This window comes from Macaca thibetana, chromosome 14, assembly GCF_024542745.1.
Source record: "Macaca thibetana thibetana isolate TM-01 chromosome 14, ASM2454274v1, whole genome shotgun sequence".
In the NCBI taxonomy this organism is placed as follows: domain Eukaryota; kingdom Metazoa; phylum Chordata; class Mammalia; order Primates; family Cercopithecidae; genus Macaca; species Macaca thibetana.
The window spans coordinates 76,520,863-76,537,673 of record NC_065591.1 but is presented as its reverse complement, the minus strand read 5'-3'; the positions used below and the strand labels follow the sequence as shown (position 1 = coordinate 76,537,673).

At 36.5% G+C, this 16,811-nt stretch overlaps 2 protein-coding genes across 17 annotated transcripts in view; one reads left to right on the top strand and one right to left on the bottom strand.

Annotated features, from left to right (window-relative positions):
* Window positions 1–16,811, top strand: part of DLG2 (discs large MAGUK scaffold protein 2) — a 2,230,265-nt gene that overhangs the window by 942,321 nt on the left and 1,271,133 nt on the right. The window contains exon 1 of one of the 16 annotated variants that reach the window (XM_050755807.1): window positions 15,020–15,668. The exons of 13 other annotated variants lie outside the window; for them this stretch is intronic. In XM_050755807.1, the coding sequence (XP_050611764.1) occupies window positions 15,567–15,668 (102 nt within the window). In that variant the 5' untranslated portion in view covers window positions 15,020–15,566. Of the gene's footprint in view, window positions 1–15,019; window positions 15,669–16,811 lie in introns of those variants that run through there. 2 more of the 16 variants (XM_050755806.1, XM_050755805.1) reach the window with 2 other exon arrangements.
* The window catches only part of TMEM126A (transmembrane protein 126A), a 1,099,470-nt gene that overhangs the window by 970,775 nt on the left and 111,884 nt on the right, over window positions 1–16,811 (bottom strand). The window lies entirely within an intron of this gene.

Genomic DNA, 16,811 nt, shown 5'->3' with positions numbered 1-16,811 from the left:
TAGTATCCCCCAAAACAATGGACTCTAGGGCCTAGTTGGGGCCTGGGCACAAGGACCATTTCATCATATCCTGTAAAAAGACCCCAGGAGACTGTACTAAATTAAACTTTGGGATCACAGGGTAGTTATGGAACATAAATAAAATATTATTCAAATACGTTTCAATGTCCATAGAAGTGAGATAGTTTTGCATACTACTATATTGGTTTGATACTGTTTTATGTAAAATGGCTACATCCTTCATCTAGTTTGTCTTCCCTTGACCTCCTGTCAGATGTGAGGAAAAATAGGAATTCTAATCAACAAACGAAAGTCCCAGATTCCTTAGCCAGGTAGTTTTATTATTCAATCATATACTTACTGCTTCATCAATATTTCTCAATTTTAAACTCTAAAACTTTAGGCTTTCCTCACTAGCAGCTTTCCATTTTTAAAGACATATCTTTTCCTAGTGATATAAAATATTTTTTAAAACTCAGGTAAAGTGCTCATAAGAGTGAACAAAGTAGTTGTCTGAGTGATCTTGGCAAACATATAATAAATAAATATTTTCTAGTTCTGGAAAACTAAGCCCCATGTGGAATTCTATCTTCTAACAAAGTAGGGAGTCATCAGTTCATGTAATAATACTTGTGTAGGAAAAAATTGATTTGGGAGTTACTTTGATTTAAAAAAAAAAAACTCTACCATTGGTGTTTAATTTAGTAATTTATCTAGAAGATTAATATAATTCTTTGGTCTTGAGTTTTAAACCACCTAAGATATTTAATCTACATTATTGAGTTTAATTTACATATAATAAAATGAATCTGTTTAAAATATACAATTTGCTCTGTTTTGATAGCTATGTACATCTGAGAAACCACTGCCACATTACAGTTACAGATAATTACCATCACCCCAAGATTCCTCATTCCTCCTTTTATCCCTTCCCTCTGTCTACCGCTAGGCCTAGGAAGCAGTAGATCTACTTTATATCACTATATATTGATTTTTATTTTATATATTTCTGTGTAAAAGGATTTATATAATATGCACACTTTTGTGCCTTTTAATTGGAACAATAATTCTGAGATTTTACATATATATCTTGTTTTGTTTATACATTCACTTGTTAATGTATCTGTGGGTTGTTTCCAATTTGGGGATATTATGAAAAAAGCTGCTGGTCTGTGTAGACACATGTTTTCATTTCTCTTGAATACCTAGAAATGGAATGGCTGTGTTGTACAATATATTTATGTTTAAATTTTTAAGAAATGCCAAGCTGTTTTCCGAAGTGGTTGGACCATTTTACATTCCCACCAGCAATGTATGGGAGTTTCAGTTCCTCCACATCCTCATCAACACTTGGAATTGTTAAACTCCTAAGTTTTAGCCATTCCACTTGGTGTATAGTGGCATCTCATTGTGGTTTAATTTTCATTTCCCTGCTGATTAATAATATTGGCCTTTTCTTGATCTTTTCATCCACTAACATTTTAATATCTCAAAAATAATAATTTTATAGCATCATATATGAGATGTATCTCTATTGATAAACAAATGAATGAAACAGAATACCTAGTATATTGAAATCAAGAGGGTAGCTAATTGTAAGAACCATACATATTGTTGTTATGTCCTGAAATTTTTTTTTTCTTTGCAATATTTATTTTATCTTACCACCTTGCTGCCTCTCTGGCACCAACTAAGACCAAATATAGATGGTATATACATTATTGAAAAAGGATATATTATGTCATTGTTAAGCAGAGTCAACAGAGTAGCTACTAAGAAAAATAGTTTCCTGATGTTTTTTAAAAGACAAAAAAAAAAGTTCTTCAAAGTCTGATTCTAGATAATTTTTTATTGTCATGCTCTTCTCTCAGGTTGGATGATAGCTATTTCTGAGCCTTTAATACAACCTATTGACAGACACTTCATAAGTTTATATTTCTAACCTAGCTTATGCTGAGCTCTAGAGGAATGTATCCAAGTTAGAGTTACCAAAAACACTGTAAATCAAATTTACAATACAAGCAAAAGGAACAAACAAACAAATAAGCAAAATCCCCCAAAAGGAATAATGCCTCCTCCATCCCACACATATACACAAACACTATCTTACTTTTTAGTGTATCATATTTCAGTGAATGGCATTACAACTTATCCAATTATGTAAACCAGAAACCTAGAAGTCATACTGAACTTCCCCCATATCTGATCTACCCCCAGTGCTTATCACTTTCACTCACTTTCTAAGATGTTCCTTGAGTTGAACTATTTATCTTTGTTTCCAGTGCCGTTTCTCTAGTCTGTATCACCATTATCTGTTGCCTGCACTACTGAGAGCACCTCTTCAGTGTTCTACCCACTGACGGTATTGTTCCATTCCAGTCCTTCACCACACTACAGCCAGACAATCTTCTTGAAATGCAATATAATATCACATCCCCCACTTCTGCTTAAAAACTTTATATAAAACTTCCCATACACACATATCACATTCCCTTTCTCTCTCTCTCTCTCTCTCTCTCTTTCTTTCTCAGCCCAGATAGTTTGATTTTGGTAAATTCTACCAAACATTTCAAGAAGAAATAGCACCAATTCTATGCAAATCATTCCTAAAATATCAAAGAGTAGGCAATACTTTCCAACTCACTCCATGAGGCCTGTATTGCCTTGGTATAAAAATAGGCAAATATATTTCAATAAAAAATGTTACAGACTAATACCCCTCATGAACATAGATGGAAAAAGTTCTAAACAAAATTTTAGCAAATGGAATCTAATAGTACACTAAAGTTATAATATATCATGACCAAAGGAGCTTTATTTCAGGAATACAGGATTGTTTAACATTCAAAAATCGCCATGTTAATCACCTAAAAAAATCTCAGGCGTAGAAAAACCATGTGACAAAATCTAATATCTATTCCTGATTAAAAACAAAACAAAACAAAACAAAAACTCTTAGCAAAATATAAATAGAAGGGAATTTCTTCAACCTGATAAGGAACATATGTGAAAAACCTGTAGCTAACATCGTATTTAGTGGTGAAAGGCTGAATATTTTCCCCTTAAGATCAGAAACAGGGATATCCACTTTCTCTACTTTCATGCAACATTGTTCTGGATGTTTTAACCAGTACAATTAGTAAAGAAAAAGAAGCAAAGGAAGATGGAAAACTCATTTTTGTTTATAGATGACATGTCATGATTTGATAGAATCTATTTAAAAAGCTACCAGACTAATAGGTGAGTTTAGCAAAGTTGCAGAATAAAAGGACAATATACAAATTAACCATTTGTATTTCTATGTACTAACAACAGTTACAAATTAAAATCAATAAAGGAATTCCGTTTAGAAGAGCATAAAATATGAAATACTTAGGAATAAATCTGAGGACATATGTGAAAAAATCAGTACATTGGAAATTATAGAATATCGCTGAGTAAAATTAAAGAAGTAAACAGATACTTTGCTAATGGGTTGGAAGAATCAGTATCATTAAGATGTTAATTCTCTCTAACCTTATCTAAAGATTCAACACAATTCAACACAGTCAAAATTCCAGTTGAAATTTTTGTAGGTATAGAATTAACAAGTTCATTCTAAAAATTGTGTGAAAATTTAAAGTGCCTAGGAGAGTCAAAACAGCTCTGAAAAAAAGAGAACAAAGTTGGAGGTCAAAAATATCTTGATGCAAGAATTATTATAAAGCTGCAGTGACCAAAACATAGTATTGGTGGAAAGATGGAGAAACAGATTGATAGAATGGAGAGTCCAAAATTAAACCATACATATAAGGACAAAGACATACAATTAAATGTAAAAAGGATAGTCATTTCAACAAATAATACAGAAACAATTACATATACACGTGCAAAAAATGAACTTGGATCCATACTTCATATCATATACAAAAATTAACTCAAAATTGATCATAGGTCAAAATGTAAAATTACAAAACCTCTAGAAGAAATAAGAGAAGAATATCTTTGTGACCTTGTGTTAAACACAGATTTCTTAGATATGAAATAAAAGTATGACCCATAAAGGAAAAAAACTAATAAATTGCATTCATCAATACTAAAACTTCTGGTATTCAGAAGACATTGATAAGAATAAAAAGACAAACCAAAGACTGGGAAATACTATATGCAACATATAGCTAATATAGGTTTGAATCTAGACTATAGAAAAACTCTCAAAACTTAATAAGAAACAAACAACTCAATTTTAAAGCTAAGTAAGAGATTTGAATTGATACTTTAGCAAAGATAGTGGGGGAAAAAACACATGAAAAGATGTTCAACACAATGAGTCATTAAGGAAAGGCAAATTAAAACTATAATGAGGTACTGTTATACATCTATTAGAATGGCTACAATTAAAATGATTGACAATACCAGGTGAAGATGTCAAAGATCTAGAATTCTCATACACTGACCGTGGGAATGTAAAGTGAGACAAGAACTTTGAAAAACAATTTAACAGTTTCTTAAAATATAAACACATATTCATCATGTTATCAAGCAAATCCACTCCAAAAGAAGAGGAAATATATAAGTCCATACAGAGACTTATGCACAGATATTCGTAGCAGCTATATAACTTCGAACTGAAAGTGACTCAAATGTTCGTCAACAAATATAAACAAATTATATAATATATCTTTACAATGTAATATTGCTTGGTAATAAGAAAAGAAGTAAACTATTGGCGCATGGAACCACCTAGATAAGCCTTAGAATACATATGCTGAGTGGAAGAAATTCAGACTCCAAACACATATTGTATGATTTCATTTATATAAATCTCTTGAAAATACAAATAAATATTTAGTGACAGACAGCAGATGAGTGATTGTTTTGGGATGGGGGATTAGGAAATAGTGGGAGGGGTAGAGGTTACAAAGGGCCACGTGGAAACGTTTAAAGGTGATAGATGTGTTTATTATCTTGATTATGTTGATGGTGTCACAGATGTATACATATGTTGAAAATTACCAGATTTATACTTTAAATATTTCCAGTTTATTGTATGTTAGTTCTCCACCAATAAAGCTGCTTTAAAATATTTCTTGTGTAGTTTCCTAAGGCTTTCAGAATAAGAACAAACATTTTAAATATAATCTGAATAGTCTCACCTCTGCTTTCTTCTTCAGCCTCTGTTCACTTGATGTTTCCCCTTATTTTCTGTATTCTCTTTATCTCAGTCCTTTCCATGTTCCTTGTGTGCTGGTACCACATATTCTTTGTATATCCTATTCCTTTTCTTTGAGATGCTTTTCCCCTTTCCATTTGTCTAGTTAATTCCCACTTATTTTTCTTATCTCAACTCAGTTATCATTCTCCTAATTACACCTTCTCTATCTCCATTTTTAGATGAGATTCCCTATATATGCTCTTATACAGCCATGTAGCTCTCCTCAAAGCACTTATCCCGATCTGCTTTCTCCATTGGTTTGTAATCTCCATGAGGCCAGCACTGCATTGGTCTGTACTTAACCACTGTATCCCGAACTTGGCCTAGTGTCTAGTACATAGTAGGTACTTCAAAGTATACAATTGGTAACCAAAAGGGGGAGATAATGTGCTAACATCATCAACCAAGCAAAGTTTTTCCATGATCAGATGCTAACTAAAGCAAATACTACGCACATCTTCCAATGCATTACATTTGAGATTGACAGTCCTTGTATTAAAGGAAGAAAGCACCATCATTCTTGTAATACAACTAACTCACACACTGTACCAAAAGGTAGTTTTCTTATAATAATCTTATTTTAAGCAAACTGGACATAAGAATCTAGGTAGGCTATACTTAAAATTTGGTACCATCAAGGACTTTAACCATTATGCTTGCAGCTCATTAAGAGAAAAAGTGTAATTATATCATTATCTTAAATCTGTGATACATAGCTGGAGATTGTACCAGAAATCTGATGTCTTCACAGTTTTAGGGGAGGAGTTGTTTCATTGAGTAATCATTCAACTTACTGTATGATTAGCTGAGGGCCACTTCTTGTGACATAATAGAGTGGTGTTCTTGGGGGTATGTAAGATGCCTCATCTAGTTTATGCAGCTAGAAGAGCCATCTATTGTTCAGATGAAAGGGAGCTGATAAGGAAAATCTATTTGTAGTAGAGAAGCACACAGTGGCAATATAAAGCCATTTAAAATGAGCCATGTTCTTGTCAGTCTTCTCATGAATTACTGCTTTCAAAGTTGAACTCTGATTTAGTTTATTTTTTTGACAATGATCAATTTGCCTTTGTTTCACAGATGGGCAAGTCCAATATAAAAATAGAATTAGTGATTTTACAGAAATTTTGCTGTGGTTGGTTGACATTTGTTTTAAGGAAGTTTCTTGGCTAGCTTTGGTGTGTAATGAATGGATGAATACAAGAATCAGTGAGTGGACAAATGAATATTATTAAGCATTTATTAATAATATGTGCCAGGCACTTTGATAGGTACTTTTACATGTGGCATTTTAGTTAATTCTCATAGGAACCCTGTGATAGAGGTATTATTACTCAACAACCTCCTCCCCTTTTTTGTACTTGAGACAATTAACTGTCAGCTTAAGTAACAATTCAGAATTGCATAGCAGGTGTCCAAACTAGGACTGGAACATAGACCCAACTTTTATTATTTCAACATTGACATCAAATTTGGTGAACAATAAGGCCTAAGAAGGGTTCTTCTGTTATTTGAATTTTGCCATTAACAGTATTCTCACAGGTGGTGTAGCGGGTAGTGTTTTGGAGTTGCTTTTTCAAAATGGCAACAAGGTTGAAAGTAACTGTCATGAGAAGTCTCAAAGGCAAAATTGTGAGGGGACAATAATTATTTCAAAAAACACTTGCTGCTGAAACAAAATGTCAGAATTGATTCGGAACGAATAGGCTGGCATTTCTTCAATAAAGAGTATACTCCTCCTACCAAGGAGGTGGCAGGGAGGGGAGCTGGGTCAGGACTCAAAGAACTTCATAGTACTTCACCTAGAGCCTAGGTGTCAGCAGTGGAAAGTCTGGCTGAGATCACTTATGTATTGGTTCTTTATTCATCCATTTATTGGCTAATCAACTATATAAGAAAACTATTTCAAATGAAGGTCATACAAACATGCTAAGTAAAAGAGTCTATACTTGGGGGTAGTTGAGTGGACATAGAGGACTTAGAAATTACAGTGAACAGAACTCTCCACCCCTATTCAACAGAATATACATTCTACTTAGCACCTCATCACACTTATTCTAAAATTAACCACATAATTGGAAGTAAAACACTCCTCAGCAAATGCAAAAGAACGGAAATCATAACAAACAGTCTCTCAGAACACAGTGCAACCAAATTACAACATAGGATTTAAAAACTCACTCAAAACCACACAACTACATGGAAACTGAACAACCTGCTCCTGAATGACTACTGGGTACATAACAAAGGCAGAAATAAAGATGTTCTTTGAAACCAAGGAGAACAAAGATACAATGTACCAGAATCTCTGGGACACATTTAAAGCAGTGTGTAGAGGGAAACTTATAGCACTAAATGCTCACAAGAGAAAGAAGGAAAGATCTACAATTGACACCTTAACATCAAAATTAAAAGAACCAACGAAACAACAACAAACAAATTCAAAATCTAACAGAAGACAAGAAATAACTAAGATCAGAGCAGAACTGAAGGACATAGAGACACGAAAAACCCTTCAAAAAATCAGTGAATTCAGGAGCTGGTTTCTCGAAAAGATCAATAAAATAGACTGCTAGCCAGACTAAGACTAATAAAGAAGAAAAGAGAGAGGAATCAAGTAGATGCAATAAAAAATGATATAGGGGCTATCATCACTGATCCCACAGAAATACAAACTACCATCAGAGAATACTATAAACACCTCTATGCAAATAAACTAGAAAATCTAGAAGAAATGGATAAATTCCTGGACACACGCACCCTTCCGTGTCTAAACCAGGAAGAAGTTGAATCCCTGAATAAATTAATAACAAGTTCTGAAATTGAGGCAGTAATTAATAGCCTAACAACAAAAAAAAGTCCAAGACCAGATAGATTCACAGCCAAATTCTACCAGAGGTACAAAGAGGAGCTGGTACCATTTCTTCTGAAACTATTCCAAACAATAGAAAAAGAGGGAATTCTCTCTAACTCATTTCATGAGGCCAGCATCATCCTGATAACAAAATCTGGCAGAGACTGACAAAAAAAGAAAATATCAGGCCAGTATCCCTGATGAACATCAATGTGAAGATCCTCAATAAAATACTGGCAAACCAAATCCAGCAGCACATCAAAAAGCTTATCCACCACGATTAAGTTGGCTTCATCCTTGGGATGTAAGGCTGGTTCAACATATGCCAATAAATAAACATAATCCATCAATAAACAGAACCAAAGACAAAAACCACATGATTATCTCAACAGATGCAGAAAAGGCCTTTGACAAGTTCAACACCCCTTCAGGCTAAAAACTCTCAATAAACTAAGTATCAATGGAACATATCTCAAAATAATAAGAGCTATTTATGACAAACCCACAGCCAATATCATACTAACTGGGCAAAAACTGGAAGCATTACCTTTGAAAACCGGCATACAGAACAGAGGCCTCAGACATAACACCACCATATAAAACCATCAGATCTGTGACAAACCTGACACAAACAAGCCATGGGAAAAAGATTCCCTGTTTAATAAATAGCACTGGGAAAACTGGCAAGCCATATGCAGAAAACTGAAACTGGACCCCTTCCTTACACCTTACACAAAAATCAACTCAAGATGGATCAAAGACTTAAACGGAAGTTTAATAAAAATCCTAGAAGAAAACCTGGGCAATACCATTCAGGAAACAGGCATGGGCAAAGACTTCATGTCTAAAACACCAAAAGCAATGGCAACAAAAGCGAAAATTGACAAATGGGATCTAATTAAAGAGCTTCTGCACAGCAAAATAAACTATCATCAGAGTGAACAGGCAACCTACAGAATGGGAGAAAATTTTTAAATCTATCCATCTGACAAAAGGCTAATATCCAGAATCTACAAATAACTTAAACAAATTTACAAGAAAAAGAAAATCAAAAACTGGACAAAGGATATGAACAGACACTTCTCAAAAGAAGACATTTATGCAGCCAACAGACATATGAAAAATGCTCATTATCACCAGTCATTGGAGAAATGCAAATCGAAACCACCATCTCATGCTAGCTAGAATGGAGATCATTTAAAAGTCAGGAAACAATAGATGCTGGAGAGGATGTGGAGAAATAGGGACACTTTTACACTGTTGGTGGGAGTGTAAATTAGTTCAGCCATTGTGGAAGACTGGCAATTCCTCAAGGATCTAGAACCAGAAATACCATTTGACCCAGCAATCCCATTACTGGGTATATACCCAAAGGATTATAGATCATTCTACTATAAAGATACATACACACATTTGTTTGTCGCAGCACTATTCACAATAGCAAAGACTTGGAAACAACCCAAGCGTCCAGTAATAGATCGGATAAAGCAAATGTGGCACATATACACCATGGAATACTATGCAGCCATAAAGAAGGGATGAGTTCATGTCTTTTGCAGGGACGTGGATGAAGCTGGAAACCACCATTCTCAGCAAACTATCACAAGAACAGAAAACCAAGCACCACATGTTCTCACTCGTAAGTGGGAGCTGAACAATGAGAACACATGGACATGGGGAGGGGAATATCACACACCAGGGCCTGTTGGCGGGTAGAGGGTAGGGGAGGGATAGCATTAGGAGAAATACTTAATGTAGGAGACGGGTTGATGGTTGCAGCAAACCACCATGGCATGTATATACCTATGTAACAAAGCTGCACATTCTGCACATGTACCTCAGAACTTAAAGTATAATAATAATAATAATAAATTACAGTGAACACAAAGGGTTGACAATTATGAGGGAACATGATAGATATTAGAGTTTATTGATGTGGGACCTGAGAATATATCATTGCAGTTGTGTTTTCTTCAGTAAGAGGAGTATGGAAGAACTGAGAAAGGGTCTAAGGAGAGTCGCTGAGACAGTAAAACTTGTGAAGAAAGGTTAAAGACTTAGAATTGTTCAGTATAAAGAGATTATACATATTGGGTAGGTTTATTCTTTTCTGTTGACTTTCATTAAAAAAAAAAAACAAAACAGAAAAGCGACACAAAGCCCTTATAATTTACTGAGTGCCTAATACAAACCAGATAAAGATGACTGGCATTTTTCAACACATTATCTCATTTAAGCCTTATAGTAATGCTATAGTATTATCACCATTTTACGAAACAAGAAATGGTAGCTTAGCTAAGTTAACTAGATTGGTCAAGCATTCGTATGGACTTTGAGTATATTTATTAGTTCTTAATTGTATATACTTTCTTACTGTAAGGAAGAGTTTCATTACTCTCATTTCGGAGTAACCTAGTCAACTGGTTTGTAAACTCACTGATGGCAGAAGGACATTCATATTCCTCTCTGCCTTACATGTTTTTGGAAACTCAATGATAAAAATGCAATGTTCCACTTACAAGAAAACATCTCTACTAAAGATTAAATGAAACAAATGGACTTCAATTTACAGTGGTAGAGGAGATGGAAAAGGATTTAAAGGTTGAAATCTCACGCTAATAATGACAAAACCTTATATGTTTGATTGTCTCCAAAGTTCATGTGTTACCTAAACACTATGCTTTCTTTATAGGGGTCATAAGGAAGAATTCCCTCAAAGAGTTACTAAATAACAAACACTATTATAGACAGTAGATGAAAAATTGGGAGGTGTTAGCTATAAGTGATAGCCGGGATAGTCTATTTATTAAGAGCTTAGATCCTCAAATCAGATGGCTTGACTTCAAATCTCAATTCTATCACTCGAATAAACCATAGTGTTTTATATTACTGTTATCAGTATTCTCTCTTTCCTCCCTCTGAAAGAATTATCTTTCCCCAACCTTTGTCATCAGGTTGGCCACATGACATTCCTTAGCTAATAAAATGTGAGCTGGAAGATGTTTTTAATGTCTGAACAGATGTTTTAAGATTCGCTGCATATTCAATCATTGATCATTTCTCCTTCCGCCATGAGAACATTAGATAGAGGTTACTCTTCCATGCGACAGAAGCTACTTATAGAGGCTACTCTTCTGTCCATGGACAATATGGGCTAGAATGATAGCTAAGCTATGAAGTACATCTAACATGAGGAAGAAATAAACATTTGTGATTGAAAGTCATCAAAACTATTTTTGTTAGTTGATTCATTTAGCTGATTAGTGTAACAATGTTATTACCTTGGGCATTATTCTCACTCTGTCATTCACTTTCCTTTTTTGGGTGAGATTGAGTGATTGTGATGGTTAAAAATGTTAATGTAGTTAAAGTACTTAGATCAGTGCTGTACTGGTAAAAGTGTTTTGCAAAAAAAAGTCCTGAATTGTGGTGTTTGTTCATTTAAATGGTGTAAATACTCTCTCATGACTGATTCAAAGCTACCAGCATGATGTCACTGAATGTGAAATTAGACAGAGTTACACATAACCAGCTGTCATGAGTAGGACTGGCTCTAGCACTCTGTGGAATTCAAAACAGTGTACATAGCAAACATGATATTAGTGCCTATCAAATAGTAAATGTTATGGAAGAGTGAAATTTCTGAAGATAGGTAACTGAACAAAATGGTTTCTCAAATTTCCTTTACATTCATAAAATCGTATTTAGAAGATCACTCAGAGAATTTCAACATTGGAAGCAAACTTAGAAATAATCTAATATACCTATTTCATCTTAATAAAAAAGGGAATTGAAACTTAGTAGCCAATCTATTCTTTTCCTTTACAACATGAACAACTTCTTTTTAAAAAATTGCTATGAAAAGAATCAACAAAGAAAAAAGATGAATAACTAGCTAATGTCTCTTACTGTGTTCCAGTTTCTGATTAAGTATAACAATAATAAATAAAAGATTAAAATTAAACCCTGGTTACATTTATTGATAATCCTATTTTTGTAATTATGAGTCCATTTTGAGGAAAGTTGTCATTAGGAGAAATGCTTAATAGTGTATTGTTGTGATGCATCATTTTATAAAAGTGATAATTACTAGGAGGAACTGTAAATTTTATCAATCATTGAAATGTCTAATTAAGAATAGTTTATTTTGACTATGAAAATGAATGCGTCATCTCCTTGCATTTCCTAGTAATATCTCCTAAAAATATTGCAGTACACCCCCATGCAGTACACTCTCAAATTAGTACTTTTCAAACCAGTAATGCAGTGTGTTCATATCTTAAGGTAACAGTGATTCATGTATTTTAACAACAGTGGTTACTGGCTGTAACTATGGAATGCATTGTCATGGAAACCACTTTTCCCCTCATCTTCCCCTTCAATTTACCCCAGAGTTGTTATTTGGAGAGGAGAATTAAGGGAAAGCATTTTATCTAATACATATAAATGGATAACAGATAAACACATATACACGCACATACAGAGAAATGAACTCTCACTGATTAAAGTTAAACATAAAAAGTCAAGGAAATGAAATATACATTTTGTTTTATATTTTGTCATTTCACTTTATCAATTTAAACTAGCACAAACTGTAAAATGGGGAATAACTTGCACATAGCAGCCTTAATGCTGCCCTAGAATAGGAGGTCAGCTTTAGCTTGGGTAATTCATTAGGGAAAGACTGTTAGATATTATTGGAACATCACAATATAGAGCATACAATACTTTTGGGGTGTTTGAAATCCAAATTATAGGCTAATGAATAAGGGAAATATTGTACAGCTTTTTTAGAATCTATTCTCTTGGAAAAACCAGCCACAATTATAGATGCTCTGTAGGTGGAATTGCTCACACAATCACACTTTTTATGCTAACATAAAGGAATAAAATGGTAAGGGATATACTTAATCTATACATGTGACTTTAAATTTTCACACAAGGCCTCAGACCAGAGTTTTGCTCCTAAAATGTGACCTCGTATGTTTAAGAACTTATAGATTAGACCTCCTGAGTCCCAGCGGCCTCCAGCTATTCATTAGATTGAATCAGTACTGATTCCTAATGGAGATATCTACTAGGCAAGGACTTCTGCACTTAGTGTAAGAATCCCAAAACTTTAGGCATGGCTGCCCTCTACAGTTAGAACCAGGTATAACTCAACTCTGAGGGTCATACTTTGTTCCATATTGAATTTCCTTCAGATAAGTCTTATTTCATAAGGAGGAATTGCATTCCTCTCACAAGGGGGCTGATTAGAATGTAGATTTATTGACATTCTACTGGCCTATAGGATGAAAATGTAGGGTTGGGCTTCATAATCCATATTTATAATAAGCATCATAGATAATTATGACATAATCAGGTTTATTTTCCATCAACTTGGGAGAGAAGAGGAGAGTATTTTGGATATGGGTGGGGCAAAGGCACTTTATAAGGTACTGTCTTTGACTTAACGGTTTGCAAGTTGGTATGTTCTTTTATTCTAACCAATACATTTAAACTTTCTAAGGAGGAAGCATACCATGATATTGAGGCTTTTATTAGTTTACGATATAAGTGGTCTGGCATTCTGATGGAACCGCATCAGGAGGATGTGGTCAGTTTGCCATGGATACTTTGGACTATGTTGTTCCTGTATTTCAGGTGGGATTTCTGAATTTAACACCAAATTGGAAAGAGTCTTGGAATTACCATATTCATGTAAATGTGACAGTCCTGATCCTTCTCAAATAAATCTGAATACTTTGGAACATGTTTCTGGAGAAGTGTGTTATGTCTCTCATGATGCTGTTTTCTAAACTCTCCTCTACTTTTCTTTGAACCTAACCTTCAGACTTACTGATTATGTGACTTGAGCAAGTGATAAAACACTAAGGGTCTCAGTTTCTTCCCCTAGAAAAAATATGTTGAATAATATCTACCTCTCAAGCTAAGAAATGAAATAAGCTATGTAAGTTAAGAGCAGCTACCATGTACTGGGGCTTACCACAGGAATATGTTGGTCAATATATCTGTCTCGTCTTCGTGACAAACCTTTAGGTTAGGGGTTAACACCTTCTAGTTACAGGTAAGCAAACAGGGATTTGGATAATGTAAGTGACTTACAGAAAGCCACATCTAGCACCAGAGCCAGAATCTGATTCCAAACTCTGATGTTTTGCTCTCTTTCTACCAACCATCTGTGAGGCATAGTGCCAGGCATCCAGGTGGCACCCAAAAAGTGCTAGTTTTACCCACTTCCTACCCCCACACCCTTGTTATCACATTTGTTTTTGTCTTCCATAAGCAATTTTGCAGCTGTGCCAGCCAGCCACATGCTGATTTTTTTTTTTTTTTTTTTTTTTTGGTCTTTTGCAATTTTGACAGCCTCAGTTAAAAACAAAAAACAAAACCAAAAAACAAACAAACAATAAAGCATCCATCAGTCTTGTCATTCATACTTCTGGAACAACATAAATACTACTTCTGGGGTTTCCTGGAGCCTCAGAGACATCAAGGTGGGGAAGGGGCAGACGCTTCTTTTTTGAGTTTGACAAATGTTATGTCAAATAAAGCCTGGGTTCTGAGGCCGCTTCCCTACCCAGGGAGTGAGTAGGCTCCCTGACCCAGAAGTCAACGGCGTAGGGCACCAGCGAAATCATTTTGAGACTGTTTTCTACCCTAGATTTCTTTGCTGGCCCTCCGACCGCCCCCGGCAAGGCACGCTGTTGTCAAAGGGCTAGGAGGATGCTCCTGGCAGGGCTCCGCGCGGGCCTCCCCTTCCCTTCCCGGGAAGTCGGCCTCGGAGGTCTTCTACCCTCGGGTGGCTGTAGCGGTGGGGGCCAAATGCAGTCTCGGGGTCACGTCAGCGCGGGGAGGTCCCGCGCTCCCACGCTGGGGACTCCTCGGCGGCACCAAGAGCACCCAAAGGCAGGGCCAGGCTGGCAAGCCCCGCGCTTCCTCCCTTTCTCAGCCCCTCCCTCCCACCCCACTTGCCCGGCCAGCGCTCCCCACAGTGACTCTGGATTGCAGCAAACCACTGGCTTTTTACCAAATCGGGAGCTGCAGTATGTTTTTTCTTCTTCTTCTTCAGAGGAAATAATTTCAGCCCCCTTCAGCTCGCATGACAATCTTGTGTGACTGGGGAGAGTAGGCGGGCACATCCTTTTACATGCTAATACTGCCCCACCTCCTTTGAACCCTCCTCTAAGTGCCTCGCTTCCTTTTATTTTTATGGTTTATTTTTATTTTATTTTATTTTTATTTTACCTCCCCCAAATTCACCGTAGGGGGAAAAATTCTTTCTTGGTTCTGTCCCTCCCCCCACACGCCTCGTTCCCCAGGGAAGGGAGACCCCGAGAGGCTTGGTACTTGCCCGCGGCGTTGCTTCCACCGGGGCTCCGGGATGGCCACGGCGGGTGCAGGGGGCAGTGATCGAAGCGGCAGCTCGGTCTAGGCTGTCGCTCCGCTCCATGTGCCAGGCGAGCACAGCGTTTGGGTCCCCCAGCGAGCTGCCACTGCCGCAGCCCGGAAGGAATGTCCCCTGTTGTTAAGGACCCTGACTGTTTTACACCAATGATTTGCCACTGCAAAGTTGCTTGCACCAACAACACTTTATCGTTGATGTTTGGATGCAAGGTAGGACGAGGTTCATGTCTTTTTAATGCATGTCGCCTCCCTCGGGGGAGAGAACAATTCCTTTTGTTGCTTGTTTATGTCTCTGCCTGTTGGGAGAGTGACAGAAGCTGCGACTGCTCTGCTCTCTCTGGGAGCCAGCTGGGTTTGGGGGCCAACAGATCGCACTGATTTTCTGGCGTCCGATGTTGGGCCGATAACTCAATGGTGATGGGACCCTGGTGTCTAACATTCAGAGGCTGTAAGAGCAGATGCGGCTCGGAAATGGGCACCTTGGGTGGCTTTCTGCTTGGGATCTCCTTGTGCATTTAGCTAGTGACTGGGCTCCCAAACTCATCTCAGGTTACTACCACCTAGAGCCCCAACCCACTGGGCCAACTAGCAGGAGTAAGTTGGGTGGTCGATGAACTCCAGATGAAATTGAACACATCAATTTGCAATGTGACATATTTTAAGATAAAGAGCTTATTTTTTATTTTAGACAGAAAATCTGGAGCTAGGCTCAGATTGCCCCCAGTTGCGTGCTTTTCCCTTTTATACAATCCACTTGAAATCAACAAACAAATTTTATCAAGAGGTGGCGCAGTTACTCAGTGAAGTTTGTAGTGAATAACTGTCCCACCCCAGATTTTTGTAAAGGTGATTGGTGTTCCCAAAGAAATGAGGTTTGAAGGTTTTTAAAACAGGTTATCATTCATTGCTCCTTTTCTGAAATATATTCACAGGACTTCCTTGTTGGACCTGATGATGCACTCCCTGAAAAAGATGCGTAGAACTTGGTGTTTGAACGGTTTAAGCCGGTTAATGGTCTGAGTGCATGTCCTGTTACTATAAGATACAAGTCTTCATTTCTTTTTGTTGTGAAAAGCCTGTGGATTCGTCCAGCTTATTTATATAAAGCACTTCATGTGGCTACTATGGTGACTAAGGGGGGAGAGAGAGAGAGAGAGAAAGAGCAAGAGAGAGAGAGAAAGAGCCTGCTTCATCTGAAATAAAGTTTGACTTCTCTAAGTGAATATATATCACATTATACCTATTTTTCTGAAAGATAACAACAGAGATTGGATTGGACAATTGGTAAGCACCTTAGGCAGTAAAGTTAATGAAACACACACACTGAACTTCATGGATAGTGCTCATAGGAGG